The sequence below is a fragment of the Lytechinus pictus genome, chromosome 1, assembly GCF_037042905.1.
Source record: "Lytechinus pictus isolate F3 Inbred chromosome 1, Lp3.0, whole genome shotgun sequence".
Classification (NCBI taxonomy): domain Eukaryota; kingdom Metazoa; phylum Echinodermata; class Echinoidea; order Temnopleuroida; family Toxopneustidae; genus Lytechinus; species Lytechinus pictus.
This window is the reverse complement of record NC_087245.1, coordinates 27,714,294-27,731,504: the sequence shown is the minus strand read 5'-3', so window position 1 is coordinate 27,731,504 and position 17,211 is coordinate 27,714,294. Positions and strand designations below refer to the sequence as shown.

General features: G+C 36.9%; 1 protein-coding gene across 1 annotated transcript in view; it reads right to left on the bottom strand.

The window, feature by feature from the left end:
* The window catches only part of LOC129265141 (E3 ubiquitin-protein ligase UBR5-like), a 56,016-nt gene extending 40,582 nt beyond the window's left edge, over nucleotides 1–15,434 (bottom strand). The window contains exons 1-14 of the mRNA XM_064104057.1: nucleotides 15,373–15,434; nucleotides 13,598–13,642; nucleotides 12,619–12,700; nucleotides 11,840–11,922; nucleotides 11,326–11,460; nucleotides 10,666–10,903; nucleotides 9,930–10,164; nucleotides 8,469–8,683; nucleotides 7,400–7,522; nucleotides 6,530–6,640; nucleotides 5,477–5,634; nucleotides 3,843–3,954; nucleotides 2,847–3,234; nucleotides 1,452–1,582 (exon numbers count right to left, since the gene is read on the bottom strand). Coding sequence (XP_063960127.1) covers nucleotides 1,452–1,582; nucleotides 2,847–3,234; nucleotides 3,843–3,954; nucleotides 5,477–5,634; nucleotides 6,530–6,640; nucleotides 7,400–7,522; nucleotides 8,469–8,683; nucleotides 9,930–10,164; nucleotides 10,666–10,903; nucleotides 11,326–11,460; nucleotides 11,840–11,922; nucleotides 12,619–12,700; nucleotides 13,598–13,642; nucleotides 15,373–15,434 — 2,118 coding nt within the window. The remainder of the gene's footprint in view (nucleotides 1–1,451; nucleotides 1,583–2,846; nucleotides 3,235–3,842; nucleotides 3,955–5,476; nucleotides 5,635–6,529; nucleotides 6,641–7,399; nucleotides 7,523–8,468; nucleotides 8,684–9,929; nucleotides 10,165–10,665; nucleotides 10,904–11,325; nucleotides 11,461–11,839; nucleotides 11,923–12,618; nucleotides 12,701–13,597; nucleotides 13,643–15,372) is intronic.
* Between the last annotated feature and the right edge of the window lie 1,777 nt (nucleotides 15,435–17,211).

Here is a 17,211-nt window from a genome sequence, read left to right as displayed (position 1 = left end):
CTGATCCGATAGAAAATATGAAATGAAAAATAAATATTTGATATATATAATATTGCAGCATTTCTCTACAATCGCTACTCTCCACTCCAGTAAAGCCAATGGGTACCTATTCTGGAGAAATTCCTTGAATGCTAATGAGCACTTGAAAATGGAAACCTTACTCTAGGTGGGTTAATAATATGCCAGCTTCTTAAACATTTGCATTAAGCGGTATATAATTGTTCCATGTTACTCATACAATGAAAGATTTCCGCATTATGATATCTAGTCTCATGGTTTGATGAGAAGGAATGGGATAATGGACTGTAAGTGAAGAAATAGGTCTATCATGGAAATTATTTTTTACTTGTGAGTTATGCCCCATTTACATTTGATCTAAGGTCATTGTAGGGTGACCATATCCTGCTAATCGTAAAATCTACCTAGACGTACAACGATCATAAAATCTTCGTAAGGATTCACGATCACTGCAGCATCTATGGACGTTGTTCAATCTCTGTAGTGCATTTGTATGGCTTTGTCTCTGGCTCTCTACGATATCCGACACAAGAAATCATACGATGGCTCTAAATATTGTAAACGCAACTATCATAGCCTGTAGCCACTCACTATACCATCATAAATTTGTAGACAAGTCCATCGTACGATGATCATAGCAAACACTAAAAGGCATTTCCAAGTATGGTTATCAAAGGTAATCTTGTTTGTCCACAGTATGGACAAGCCAGTGGCCAGTGGCTACAGGCTATCATAGCCTGTAGCCACTCACTATACCATCATAAATTTGTAGACAAGTCCATCGTACGATGATCATAGCAAACACTAAAAGGCATTTCCAAGTATAGTTATCAAAGGTAATCTTGTTTGTCCATAGTATGGACAGAACATACAAAATAATTGTCACCAATGCTATGAAAACGTCTAATCATAGGCCACCTTACAGCATTTCCCATGCTTCTGTCATCCTAAATTAGTAATTAACATAATTATTATCCTGCACTAGAGCATCGGCACTTACATCAATTTGTGATATGCAGTGTCTACAATACATGTTTACATGATACCTAGATAGATCCTTGTGATTTGATAAGTTGTTTGGCATCATTCATTCAGCCCATTTTGCAATGACGTCATCAACCGTGCAATTTTGGATCCATACGATTTTGTCCATTGCACGCGCGCACCGAGACTGCAGCTGCAGTGCGCATGTTGTAATGACGTAACAATCACCAGACCGAACTCGCAATGCATGACCATGTTTTGAACATAGGTTTTGCATCAAAATTCATAAATTTCAAAATTTTTAGGTGTCATATAAACCAAATAAATGTTTTTTCATTCGTGCAATCATGAAGTATTCTGTCCATTGCACTCTGTAAAAATAAACAATTCATTATTTGTATAATGTAAGCTCTAATTATAAGCTGATTGCATTGCAATACACTTCTTACCTTCAACACCTTTCCAATAGGAGCAGAGCGTATATCCTCTACAAACACAACATCGGTCAGAGCCCAAACCTCTATATCATTCTTCTCTACCTCTCTAGCTGGAGATGACAAAGGGCGCTTTGACCCTCTCCCTAAAGACAGAAATGGGGTTTAGACGTAGAATACATTGCCAAAAGATTTTCTGGGGAGCGTTTCATCAACATTTTCATCCGACAAGTTGTCAGATCTGACATCTTTCTCTGATGTTGATTGGCTGAGAGGTACTGTTACTATGGTAACTGTCGGATAAAATGGGACTTGTCGGATAAAACGTCCGACAAGTCCTTTCATGAAACGCCCCCCAGGTATAGGGTTACATCTTGCTCACATTTTTAATGTGTCACTCCTACATACATAGAAAATAAGTACCGATACTAACAAGTTTTGGTTGTTTGCTTATGTTTTCTGAATGATCGTTTGTTTATTTTTTACAGTAGTTAGATATTCACAATTGTTGTAAATCATTCCAATAAAGTTCCCAGATGAACTCTATACAGCATGTTGTTTTTAGTATTAAATTCTCATAATTGCAATGAAGTTTGTTGCAACTAAAGTTGTATTATGACATCAAGAACATCTGGATTAATTACTTATGTTCACTTCAGACATGCCTTCAATCAAATTCTACATCATAATAATGAATACTTTTTTACCATCCAATCATAGACGTACATCCCGTAAAACTGGGATCAAATTATTTGGTAGAATATATACTGTCAGGAAATATAATAATAGTTTTCCGATCATGACTCGTTTTTCATTAAATTGGTACTTTCTTAGTTTATAAATCATGTTCTGACTCACTTGGTATAATACTCATGAGGTATACAGATGTAATTAATTACTATTTTCAAGTTATTATGCTAACATGGTACAGTGTAGAGAAAAACTTGACAACAGAAATGTTTGCACGTGCAAAACCAAAGTTCACAAAGAAATTCAACTCCACGCGAGTCAAAATGTGAATTTGGGTGAAGTGGTGCAACTCCTTATCTACTGCTCCAAGAACCAACCTCTTTCAATCAACCCTGGAATAGAGAGAGGATGGAAAGGGGTGGTAGAAAGAACAGCAAATAAGAGAATTAATCTCTGATGACATAAAATCACAAATCAACCATTGCTTAGGTGATGTGAGGAACGGTCATCAGGGTCCTGTTTCATAGAGACTTGTTCTATTACAATAACAAATGCACAATTTCTTTACATGTACTATCAGCCAATTACAGCAAAAGATGTTAGTTTTAAACTATAGAATTAAACTTATTATCATAACAAGTTTATGAAACAGACCCAAAGTGTTGTGAGTAAAAAGTGAATAATAAAAAATTGGATTGAAGATTATTTCTTGAAACTTACTATGAGCTGCAGGACTTGACACGATGGATACATCACTGCTAGTAGAAGCAGGTGAAGGCGGCGGTCCCATTTCTTGCTTCACGTCTAACCTATTGGCATCAGTCTTAGCATCCCCTCGAGCATCAGCTTTACCCCCATCTCCCTTTGTCTCATCCTTGGTATCTCGGCTTGCCTGAGGGAGGCCAGCTAGGGTGGAAGCGCCACTAGTAGAAGATCCACCGGTGGTGGCAGCGTCACTCAGGTCCAGGGAAGAACGACGTATACGGAACCTGCAGGTGTCGGTCAGGTGCCAGGCAGTGTCCATCAACTGACCAACGCGCGGTGGGGCACTCTTCACGTTGAAGGCCAATGCACCACAATGGTACATGGGGCAACTACGTAAACAAACCTACAAAAGCCAATAATACCATAGACAAGAATAAATACATCCTGACAGTTTGGGTTGAGGGGTGAAGAAACTTGTGAGTCAGAAAATTATTACCCACTATCTTCCAGGGCTAAAACCTTCTTTCTTGTAGTACTCATAATAATCATTGCATATATGCTTTCTTATGTTACCGTGCAAAATATTTTGAAAAATGTAATTGTAAAAAGAAAAATCCCAAGCCATCATTAGAAACAAAATAAATGTTAACTTTGATTTTAAAAAAAATAGCAACCAAATCTTTAATACCAAAGCCTGTGTAGTCAAACTATTATCTTTACGTCACATGAAGAATTTAAAAAAAATGCCACAATAATACTGATATAAACAAACACAAAATATAGAAAGAGAAGAACAGAGACATGATTAGAGAAAGAACAGATAGAGAATGAACATCAAGATAAAGCCAGAAAGAGGAAGAAGGGGGTTTGTACATGTATGTATGTACTTGGAATATAGTGGGTGGGTTTTCAGAGACCATGGCAGATTATGATATAAAGCAAGCAATGATTTAGAAAGGAAGATAAGGAGAGGGAAAGATGGAGAATGGGGAAAGGACGAAGTGCAATTACCTGTGTTCCAGCAGTTAATAAAGCTGATGCCATAGCTTCACGTTTCTTCGCTCTGGCTCTATCTCTAGCCTTCTCCAAGACCTTACTCCTCAGTGCTAACGGGAGCACACCCCTGAAGAGAGAGAAGAAAAAAAATTATTTGCAACCAAATTGAATGTTTTCCACAAACCCAAAATCATGAGTTAACCCTAATTCTCCCGGGGGGGGGGGGCCATTATGGCCCCCCCCCCTCGACAATTTTCGCGATATATCTGCTGCGCAAAATTTTTTGACCTCGCCGCTCACTGACTTTTTACTTTCAAGTCTCGCGCAAATTTTGAGCCCAAATTTGTGACGCCCGAGTACACGGTTACGACATTACGCAACATTATGTAAGTGCATGTCAGACCCAAAATTGCTCATAAACGTGATTTCATTTACAAATCCAATGCAAATTGTGTATTTAGCCAAAATTCATAAATGTATCATTATTTCTACTTTTACTGATTAAACTTAATTAATTTTAGCCTTGTTTATGATCAGAATTAAGTCTGGAACAATTTCCATTGAAAAAACAATAAAAAACAAAAAGTAAAAAAACAAAGAAATACATAACAAATTCATAAAACAATAAAATACATAAGAAATTAATTTCCAAACTGAAGTTTTTTTTAATTGCGATTGTTAAGAATGCTACAAAGAATATTTTTACCAAAAATTAGCATTCTAGAAGCTTTATTTAGTGAATTAGAGCAAAAAGTATGATTTATGCATAAATTTGCATAATTAATTCATATAAAATAAAATCTCATTATTTTGGAAAATTTTACCATACAGCCTTGTAGATTACATCGCACACTACCAGCGTGCAAATTTTTGCGTCGCTCGCGCGATCGGCGGTCGAGATCTTAAGGGGGGGGCCATAATGGCCCCCCCCCGGGAAGGACAAGAATCAAAATACCCCGGGAGAGTTAGGGTTAACCCAGTCTTTAGGACTAACCAGGCTGAAAAATAAGTAGTGACAGGCAAAGGACATCATTAGGTCAAACACAAATGGTGACCTTTTTTTCAGGGTTACATTTATGAAAATAAACCTGGGGCCAAGTTGCGATTGATCTGATCAATCACAACCATGGATGGCCAGCAACATCAACATCTATCACTGCATGTTTGTTCAAAATATTTTCGAACTATGATTTATATTCATGCATTCCATGTTTTCTTTAAAATTCAATGTGCTTCTCTTTGTTTACCAAGGACATTGTGCAAATTTCTGGTAGAAAAAATTACGACACTGATGGATTTCCATAGAGTTATGATTGATTGGATCAATCGTAACTCTTTGTAAGACGGGGCCCAGATCTGCATTTCCCATGATATGGTGACAATGAACCTTGATTTTAAAGACTTCATCATGGCATTCTGGTTTGCTGCAACTACAGGGTCCAAACTTTTAAGAATATGCAGTTACAGGCAAAGGACATTAAAAGGTCAATAAAAGGTACAATAAATTACATTTCCAAAGAGCTTTGACACAATATCAAGCTCTGATACCATAAAATTGTACTTGTAAACCAAATTGTCATCTTCATCATGATCGCAAGCAAAATATCATGCAAAATTATAAAGTGCATGATAAGAGCCCATAGACTTACCACCAGAAGATGTGTCCAGATTCCATCCAGGTGCAGGTGTATAAAGCACAGGTATGGATGGAAACAATTTTGTCACAAGCAAACTCTTGATACACAGTGGCTGGATGTTCAAGTCTAGATGCAATAGGTGATAGGGTCTCATCAATCATAGTTGCAACCTGTTTGATAGAAGAAAATATGTGAATAGCTAACTAGCTAACAGCTTAATTTTACTAGTTTATCTCTGCTCAGATATGGAATATTTTGAAGAAAGATGGGAGGAATTCTAAGATAATTTCAATCTGAGAATTTCACATTTTCAAATTACAAATATGCCATTTATGAGGGACCCTTCTCCGCAAGATCACTGGAGATGATGGGTACAGGGAATTTGACAATAACCTCCATGTTTGAAGTCTTCGGACTTATCCCAAATGCGTTATCATTCTACATACTATATCTTATTTTCTCAGTATCTTCACAGATTCAGTAATATATTATTTGTGTTCTATGAATAGACTCATCATGATCGTATTTTCAGCAAGTTGCCAATCGGTCTGCACCCTCTCCTTCTCCTTTTAGTTTGGTCTAATCCCACTTCATCAACAACCAGTTCGTCTACTAACCAACTGGTCTAATAGCCATATTTAGCGCATTTTCCAATTAGTCTGATTTCCACTTGGTCTAAAAACCACTTAGTCTATGGTTAGTTGAACTGCTTCTGAACCAGTTTTTTATTCAAGAAAGTAAAAACTAATGGATAGACGGAGTGGAGCTTAGACCAACTGGGCATTAGACTAAATAAAAATTAGATAAGTGGATATTAGACAAAGTGTAGTCTATACCAAGTGGCAATTAGACCAAATTGACAGGAGACCAAACGGAAGCAGCAACTGCTGTATTATACTATCTGAGAAGTAGACCAACTGTTTACTGACGAAGGTAATAAAAAACACATTTTACTCTTGGAGACTGAATGAGTTTGCTATAACACTTCATTTCCATAGACTCCAGCCTGCATATATGCATACTCAGTCTCAAAGAGGTTAATCTATGATACTTGGAATCCCTTACCTTTCCAGACTCGGTCAGGATTGCTGATTTCTCAAAGCAGGTGGCTATCTGGGAAATCTTCTCCCCTACCAGACCCAGGAATGGAACCTTAGGATGATGTACTCCAGTGTTCTATTCACAGAAATAAATGAGGAATGGAAAAAAGACTCAAAGACATTGAATTGGGGCCCCCGTTTCATAAAGCTGTTTGTAAGTTATGAATGACTTTACGCATGACTAGTGACCCTTTCTTGTGCTAAATGATATCCCTATGTAACTGATTTAGCGCCTAAGAACAGGTTTCAGTCGTGTGTAAAGTTGTGCGTAACTTTACGAACAGCTTCATGAAACACCACCCTGGTTTCTTCCAAATACTGACAGACAACAGTTCTATTTAAGAGATTTAAGTAGGGTTTGTTACAAATGAAGTCTATGTACGATTCATGCATGTTACAGACTATTATTGAACGCGTTTGACAAATTTGGGTGGAGACAGATGAACTCGGATGTACGCTAGTTCGTAACAAAATAGAAACACCTATCTCCCCATCCAGTCTGAATCATGTTAACCTTTCAGTTTGGGTCAAGTAGGTTTGTACAAAGTTACATGGCAATACTAAAGATTCGGTCAAGAATGAATGTATACTGGAATTCTATTGCAAGTAAGCTCCCGTCCATTCACGTTGTATATTTTCAGTAGCTTATGACAGTTGCCTGTACCTTCCAAGTAATAAAAACTATTATGAACCGGGCCCTGGTTATAAGAATGATTGTATCTTTAATATCTCTAAATGATACTTTATCCACGTAACACTGAATTCATCAAATATATTGTAATATGGAATGAAAAAAAAAAAATTAAGTCTCTTGAAAAACTGGGAATGGATTTACCTCTGGATTCTTGTATGGTTCTGGATCCGACCACTTCCATTGGTACATAAGGCCATTCTGACCCACAGCTATCAGCTCAGAATACATGGCACCAATGCTTACAAATCGAGGTGTTTCTTCACCCTAATTATACAAGATAAAAACAGTAAAGCATGTTAATTGCATGCATTCCATGATCAAATTAAATTCATTAATTACCACTATCAACAGATAGCAGTGAAGAATATCAATCAAGTTTTAATTATTTGATTCTTAATTGAACACTACTATCAATTCAATTCAATTCATTTATTTTCTCTTTCAATCTTTTTACATTTACAATGATAGCTCAATATACATATTTACAAAATATAACATTTAAATCATTTTTTTATAATACAATAATACCATGAAAATCGAAAAGGGAAGGAGACCAACTAAAAAGCAGAGCTTGTAGGGTGAAGGCCCCCTTTTATAAGTAAATTTTATGAATAAAAAATAAGATAAAATAAAGAAATAAACAATATATATATATATAAAATGAATAAAAAATAAACAAATAAAAATAAAAATAAATAAATAATAATAAAAATAAATGATTCAGTATACACTGTATACAGAAATCATAAAACGATTAAACATATATATATACAAAGAGAAATTAATAAACACATTTACATATCAAGTTCTGAATTACATTACTTTGGGAAAAAACGAATGAATACAATTTGAACTTGTGAAGCTCAAACATACCTTGTTATATCATTAAAAAAATGTGAAGTCATAAGTGCATATGAAAATTTAAAAAAACATGCTTCATCTCTGACAGATTTAGGACACAAATAACTGATGCTTACATGTACATGCTCAGGATATTAAAATAGTTTTTAAACCAGACCTAGATCTATCATGATATGGTGAAAATTTCAAACACTTTCTTCAGTTTCTTGTGAAGTCATTACTTGCTGTAAGTACAGGTTTTTGATTTCAATTACTTCCAATTTGTCATTGTTTTTATGTGATGCAATGTCAATTTTAAAATAAGTTTTTAAAGGGGAGGGGGAAGGTCAGATACTATTAGCTATCCTACCTTTTCTGACCACCATTCTAGATCCTCTCCAATAACCACAGGGTTCTGGCTGTGCCCTGCAGCTCCCCCACGTCTGCTATCTGATGTTCCTGCTGCCTCAGAGCTACCAGCCTTCATGTTACTAGCTCCTGATCCAGTGTCTCGGAGTACAATCTCGGGCCAGCGCCGCTCCCGGCTACGCAGCAGTGGATCTCGCTCAGCATCACGATCACGATCTACATGTACATATGCAAGATAAAAGCAAACAAGTGGAATGCCTCTGGCCGTCTCACCTGCATCACGCGATTCAATATAGCAGCAGTGCTGATTTTGAAAACTACTATAACTCGCACAAGATGTTCAGTGATACTTGGTTACTCTTATTTCCACGTTTTATGAACTAGACCAATACACTTATAGAGATATGATGGCAATTCAACAAATACCCCCAACGTGGCCAAAGTTCTTTGACCTTACATGACCTTTGACCTTGATCATGTGACCTGAAACTCGCACAGGATGTTCAGTGATACTTGATTACTCTTATGTCCAAGTTTTATGAACTAGACCAACACACTTTCAAATTTATGGCTGTAATTCAACAAATACCCCAATTTGGCCAAAGTTCATTGACCCTAAATGACCTTTGACCTTGATCATGTGACCTGAAACTTGCACAGGGTGTTCAGTAATACTTGATTACTATTATGTCCAAGTTTTCTGAATCAGATCCATAAACTTTCAAAGTTATGATGGTAATTCAACAGATACCCCCAATTCGGCCAAAGTTCGTTGACCCTAAATGACCTTTGACCTTGGTCATGTGACGTGAAACTCATGCAGGATGTTTAGTGATACTTGATTAACCTTATGTATAAGTTTCATGAACTAGGTCCATATATTTTCTAAGTTATGATGACATTTCAAAAACTTAACCTTAGGTTAAGATTTTGATGTTGATTCCCCCCAACATGGTCTAAGTTCATTGACCCTAAATGACCTTTGACCTTGGTCATGTGACATGAAACTCAGGCAGGATGTTCAGTAATACTTGATTAACCTTATGGCCAAGTTTCATGAACTAGGTCCATATACTTTCTAAGTTATGCTGTCATTTCAAAAACTTAACCTCAGGTTAAGATTTGGTGTTGACGCCGCCGCCGCCGTCGCCGTCGGAAAAGCGGCGCCTATAGTCTCACTCTGCTATGCAGGTGAGACAATATACCATTGGATTTGAATAAATGATCCTTATTAGCAAACTTGCATTGCAACAATTTACCAGTGAAAATTTACACAAGACAGAAGATATTTTATGAAATGTCTTTCCCTGCAGTTGTTAAGTGCTGAACACACTGATCTTTTTCTTGTACCTTTACTGCCATAGTCTCTTGTTCTGATGGAGGAAGACCTAGGACCTATAAGAAAATAAATATTTACAACACGGATCCCGGCAAAATTACCACATAAGAACAATTAAGTTACCTCTACTGCTGGAGCCTCTAGCTCTGGACCTCGATGGCGGTAGGCCCAAGAACTCCTCCGAGAACATGGCGTCAGCATCAATGATGACGCTTGGATGATCCGAGTGGATACCACCATCCAAGAGTGAGACAAGGTCATCACCACCAGACAGATAGGTGTCATTCTCCTCAGGATCTTCACCATCTTCATCATCACGGCTCAACAGGTTGTTGACTGCCAGGTTGACATCCAGGTTCTATTCAAAGACATTGGGGGAACAATGCATGAATTGTATCATAGATGAACATATAAATGTATGCATCATTAACATGAAGATATTAAAACAAGGTTTCCTAAAGTGCTTAATAATATGATATCAATGCAAGGGCTGCTGCAGGATAAAACTGTCAAATAAACTTACCATAAAAAAAACGCCCCACAGTGACTACATTTAAGGTAAAGCAACTGGAATTAGTCAAATTTTATCAGATATTTTAAACCAAGTAACTGAAATTAGATGCAACAATGATGGATTATTTGTACATTTCTATAAATACTGTAATCAATTCAAAATCAAATTTCAGCAATGCTCCTCTATGTAATAACATGTAGGAGAGAAAAAAAATGAACAGAATATTCACAACAAAGAGTGGAATTCATGTGTACTATCGACCAGGAAAGATAATTATCTTCTGGAAATTTTAACGGGTATAGCACATTTTCTGTGTTGCATTAGAATTTGTCCTACAGTACTTACAGTCCTTTGGAGCTCCCTGATGATGACCGACCTGCTCTTGCCCTGTAGGACTACCTGTGCCTGGGACACCAGTTCTTCAGGGACAACAGATGCTGGGACAACTGGCCTGGTACCCACTATCACCCCACCACGACCTCGAGAGTGAGCACGGATGACACGCCCTCGATTACGGGAAGCACTGGAGTTGTTGTTTGATGTTGTGCGATTGGATGGGGTACGGCAATTAGAGGACCATTTACTATAAAAAATAAAGATATAATTTGACATAGATTATGTTCAACAAGTGTTCAAGAGGGATACATCTCAAAAGGTATTGGTAAACGTTGATTTGACTTTTAAAAATCTTCGCTGGAAGGTCCCATTTATTACCTGCGTCTGTGATGTATTGTAAATATCAAGCCCTGAAAAATTGCATCTGAAAAGCATCATTCAGTGCTTCACAAAGTGAATAAATAAAGTGACCAGAAACAACCTCCCAATTCTATTCCTTATATTACATGAGCTACATGTGCAATCAAGATCTTCAAGCAGTGAAATTAAATGATGATTTTTCAGTCACAGATATCTTGAAAGTGTCTACCTAAAGTAAATTTTTAGTTCTACATGAATTGGTTTTCTATCCATGCGTAAAATATATAAAATAATATTTTAATTTCTCACCTAGACGAAACTCCAGAAGGTTCATCGGCATTGATGAGCCAAGGGTTAAGAGGATTAGTAGGCCTCGACGATGATGATGATGATGAAGAACGAGCGGAAGATAACTGAGCAGAGGAGGCCCAGCTCTTCTTGCTGCTATAAAAAAAAAATCAAAATGAGTAGTATATCTTACATGGGGCATCTTTTCATACACCCTGTAATATAATTTGCATGCATAACTATCAATAAGAATTTTACAAATGCATGCATAATATGCTTTCCCTGATCAAAGCCCACCTACCCAACACTAAAAATAGCATCATGTATGTAAAACTGTCTGTGTGCACACGGTTAAAAAAAAAACATTATACAACTGAACAATTGATATTATTTGTTGTAACAGTAAAAGAAACAACTTAATCACATTTATGGTTACCGGTACATGCGATTCAATTGAATAATTTGCCCAATTAATTGAGTGGAAACATATCTCATTGATATGAATAGAAATCAATCATACTGAAAGGGATCTTACCTTTTGGAGCTTTCATTCTTAGTTGGACCACTGTCGACTTTCTCAGGGTTGATTGAGAATCCCATACGACATACACGACCATCCTATGTGAAGGAATTATAGAGTTGTAGGTTAATACGTATCATGACCAATACATATAATCATCATCATCATCATCAATAACGCCATCATCCTTATCATCACCCCTGCCACTACTATCACCAACATCACAGCCAAAATCACTATCAGCTATTTGTACACCATCATCATCACTATCATCAATATCCTCATCATCAATATCATCATCAACAATATTATTACTATCATCATCCATACAATCGCTTTCCGACTACGTTTGACACATCATGAGACAACTGGTTATTTCTTCTACTCAATCCTTCACCACGATGAACCTTTCCCATATCATCATCAATACCATCATCACCTTCATCATCATCATCACTACCACCACCACCAGCATCATCACTATCATCAATACCCTCACCAACATCCTCATAGCCAAATTTACTATCACCTACACCACACATCACCATCATTGATAACATCATCATCACCATTTGTAAAACAATCATTAGAAGCAGCAGCATTATCATCATCATCATCAATCATCATCATCATCATTAATCAATTCAAGCTAGCAAGCCCTAAGTTATCAAATCTGATCCTTTCTGTGAAGCCTTTGGTTTTGATTGGCAGAGAAATATGAATGTCTGGCAGGTGATAATGGTAACTGACAGAGAATGACAAATCCTTAATGCTGTATGAAACCGCAGTCTTACCTCAAGAAGAAAAGCTGCATGATTTGGTCCAACAGTTATGCTTTTCACTGGAAGGTTTTTCAGGGGTAAAACTCCTGAAGCACTGTAAAAATGAAAGATGGGATGGATCACATTTATCACTGTTCATCACACTGAGTCATGGCAGGCAGCTATTTGACATCTCCAATATAATAAAATGGTACTAACAGTAGAGCCCAACTTTTCAATAGTTGTCAGATTGATAGATAAGGGAAAATTGGCATGAAACTAATTTTTTTTTTTTTTATTGTCATACTCTCGTCAAAAGGTCTTTGAGAGATTTGATATTCCATTAATTTTTTCTGGTGGCCTTATAAGGAAAAACAATAAATGATCACATATCATCAATTTCTATGAAGCACTAGAAGCATCCAAACAACCAATTCCCCACACAGCTGTGCACAATGTGAATACCATTTATTCTCTGTGCTTCTTTTTTTTAATCAGTACCACTGCATCAAACTCATTATTAATATTAATGTCTACAGAACTTTATCAAATTTCAACAAATTTTGCTAAAAATCTAAATGTTATGTAGGCCTATGTCTGAAATTCATAACTCAGAGACAATTTTACTGTTTTGTTTTTTCCTCTAATGAAATATTATGTTGGAAAAGCGATGCATGTCTCATTCTCAGGCAAAAATTTGTTGTTGTTTTTTAGGCTACTTTTCACAACTTACTGCCTAAATCTGCAAACATTGGATAAGCTTTAACATTGCAAGGAATGGGGATTTCCAGGGCTCTTGTGAGCATTTCCGAGGCGAAATCGCCCCAGCCCACATGTAATTTTTTTTCCGTCACTCTGCTATGCAGCCGAGAAAAAAAGGGCACCAAAAATATCTAAGGCCAATGTCAATGAGAAGGGCTTCGACGCCAATCAAAAGGGCATCCAAAAGGCAATATCCTTGTTGGCCTTGGATTAATTTTAGCCCTGAAAAGGGGATCACACAGACACTTACCATGGTGCTGGTTGCCTGTACAGTTTCTCAGATAACTCTCTCAATCTGTTAAATTTAAAGAAATAAGAAACAAAGAGCATTAAAAATGCAATCACTTATATCCCCTCTTTTCTTTAATTGTCTCCAATAAGTCAGGCATAATGTTTTGGCTATTAGTTTTTCATATACAGTGTATTTTTTATTTAGAGCTATGTATAAATGTATTTTGTTACAGTTTGCAATCATGTCAAATATCTTAGTATTTTTCCAAATGAAAAAAAAAGACTTTTACACTTAAAAGAAGTTTACCCAAGTTGGAAATAACAAGCTTATTTTAACAAAGAGAGAACAAATCCAACAAGCTTAAGGGCAATTCCATAGGTTGGTGGACATTAGCTTAAAAATTCAAATTCGATATACTGCCCATCTGAACTGTACATTTTAATTGTGTTTGCCTTACTTATACTTATTGCTGGTTCTTTAATTGATGTTGAGGTCTTGAGGCAAGAAATGGAATGCATTTGTTTTACATTTTTTGATTTACACAGCCCAAGCCAGATCTCGTACAGTTTAGTGAATACATTACCAATATACTGACCAATAAGTATAAAAAGAGAGGAGGAAACTTATTCAGAATGTTACCTTTAAACACAAACTGGTGTCTGAAATCCTACTCATATTATTACAGAAACAGAAACATGAATCTTACACACATTATTGAATTTTTAGTGACATTTATGTTGTTGACCATACATGGACAAAATGTAACGTAACCGTAATGTGAGTAACCACTTTATCTGCACCCCTAGTAAAAACCATGTGCTCTTTATTTTTGAATTATATACAAAGTTTGTCTCCCTAATATACTTCTTTGAAATGGATATAATCAACTTTCATAAAAGCCTTGTATGAGGACACTTTTCACTTACGTCGACTTTTCATTTTATGCATGTCCAAATAATGTAACATGAGTAACCGACACATTTCAAAGATTTGACAGGAGCATAATAAAATTTCCCACGTTTTGTTTTTGTACGAAGGATAGTCAGACTGTGTACTTTGTTGTGATAAAGAGATGTTTAGTTCCTGTCAATAATAATGGAGTTACAGCTCCAAGTATGAGTCAAGGTGTCTCCAAATGTAACGTGGGTAACCGTGGAATAGCCCTTAACATACATTTCATCAAAATCAGATGTGAATAAAAATACATTTTTTATAAACTCCCTATTTCCACAAAACAGTTATATAACAGTGATTTATAAGCAAGAGTCCGAGATGTCATTCAATCATTATTTTTGTATTCCATCAAATTAAATATATTTTCATTCCCTTTTTTAAGATTTTACAATAAGAGAGACTCTTCACCAGATCACTGATAGGCTACAAAAGCCAATTAATGTTTAAATAGGAATAAAATTTTGTTTGACAATATCAAAAAATTGAATTACATGTACATCATGAAAATATTATTTAACAAATAGTTAATGGGTAATAGGCCTGGGAGTAAAATTCGATCCATCGAAGCATTCGATCAGTTTGCCAACAATCGGCACTCGAATGTTACTTTTTACACTAATCGAATGTTCGCCAGATGATGATTACTGATTTGAAACATTCGATTATCAAAAGTACATGACTGTAAACTTAGATTTTTGAAAACAAAGTGCAAGATATCAAATGAAAATTATGCTAAAATTAACGAATTCCAAAGATCGTATCTCTTTCATGACACACAATGACGACTAAGCCGCGGCGACCGCGCACAATTCAGATGTGTTGGGCTGATGTGCACGTACGTCTCTATAGGCGCTGTGCTGGACGCACTGAGTCGGGTGAGCTCAGTTTGCTCATTATACATTGTATGTGATCACAGCCACGCCCAATAACCATTCCAAAAGCACTAACAAATACGCCCATATTGTCATAATAGTTAACTTGTACGCGAATCCTCTGAATCAGTCCTGAGAAGCCACACCTCAGTATCGAACTTGCTATATTATGATGGGTATGGCCTAGTGAGGGGGTTTCCCAATGACAAATTCGGTGCAAAAGCACTACAAATACTGCACATACATTCCCACTAATTCCCACCCTATGGGCGGGATGTCAGCACAAGTACGAAATGCAATACACACAACGTTCTCGCCAGGTTCACTCTGACGCTTGGCGGCGCGAAGCGACGCAAGCCGCGCAGCGCCCTCGGTGCGTGCGAAGCACGCACGGGGGGGAGGGTTCGGGAGGGGGGTGTCCCCCCTCCCGCGCAAAGCGCGGTAGCTGTCGAAAATATCAATATCGACGAGCTTAGATTGCTGCTAAATGCACCACATTTTAAGTCTATTTAATGCTTCTCCGACCACACAGCCGTAACGGTTGCGCGAATTGCGATTGAAGCAGAAAGGCAATTACTGATAACTTAAAAATTGAAGTCAATCTCATTTTATACTTACAGTTTATAGACTATTTACATCGATAAATTAACTCCATACTTTCCAATGTTCAGATCGATATCGCTACATCCTTAGAAAGTGCGATTAATTTTGTGAATGCGTGTTGTTTCTTATGTCAATGACCGACTGCATCTACGGACCGCATGCGTAGCCCTTTGAGCTTGCATCTACGGACCGCATGCGTAGCCCTTTGAGCTTGCGCTGCGTCACGCCCTTACTAAATCCAAAGATTGTTCCGACTTTATACCTCGGTCACATTTGTTCTACGGCGGCCGTACGGCGAGTCGAAAACATTTTTTGTACCAGCTGAATATAGGTGGTTACCGTGGTTTGAATAAAAATGAATAAAACGGCTGTTTTCGACTCGCCGTAGAGCAAATGTGACGGAGGTATTATTTGGAAGCCTCGGAAGTTTTCTTCCGAGGCTTCCAAATAATGGGCATCGGTATTCATGAGACGGGGTCCCCAACTTATATAATTTGCATGGTTTTTTGTTTGGTTTATTCGATACTCACTGAAACTATAACTCTCATAAGACTTCTGTTGATGATGTTTATACTAATAATTTCCAATCGAGATTCTTTTATCACTGTCAATTATTGCTGTGTTCCTTTGTATTGTTCGTTACTCACCTATAAAATAATGAATGTGCTCATCACGAGCGTGAGAAATATTTTTAGTCATTCATTATACTGTAATATTACGAATTTGTTTTTCTTAACTGCGATTTAAAATGTTTTGAAAGTATAGGTTAATTGACAGGAAATAAGATTTATATTTTTACATAATACATTATGTAGGCCTACAAATACAGCGTGTGTGAAAGAGAGGAAGAGGGGTGGGGTTGTATGATGGTCGAAGGGAGAGAGCGATAGGGGAGGGGTCGTGACGTGGACAATAACAAGGGGATGTTGAGATCGTGTGTGTGGGATTGGTGAAGAAGTCAATATTCAAAGCGAATACATTTTTATAGACGTGTCTATACTTCTACCGATGATGACGGCCGAATAATCTTTCTTACATGTATATTTTGGTGAATTAAAAAAATATTTTCTTGCACCATGAGTGGGATGATCGAGGTACGTGATTCAATAAATTGCATCACAATATCACTATAGGTGTAGTTTGAAAATCACGAACAGTTTATTAAAAATGAATAAAAGAGAAAGATCCTCTTAATTTTATAGC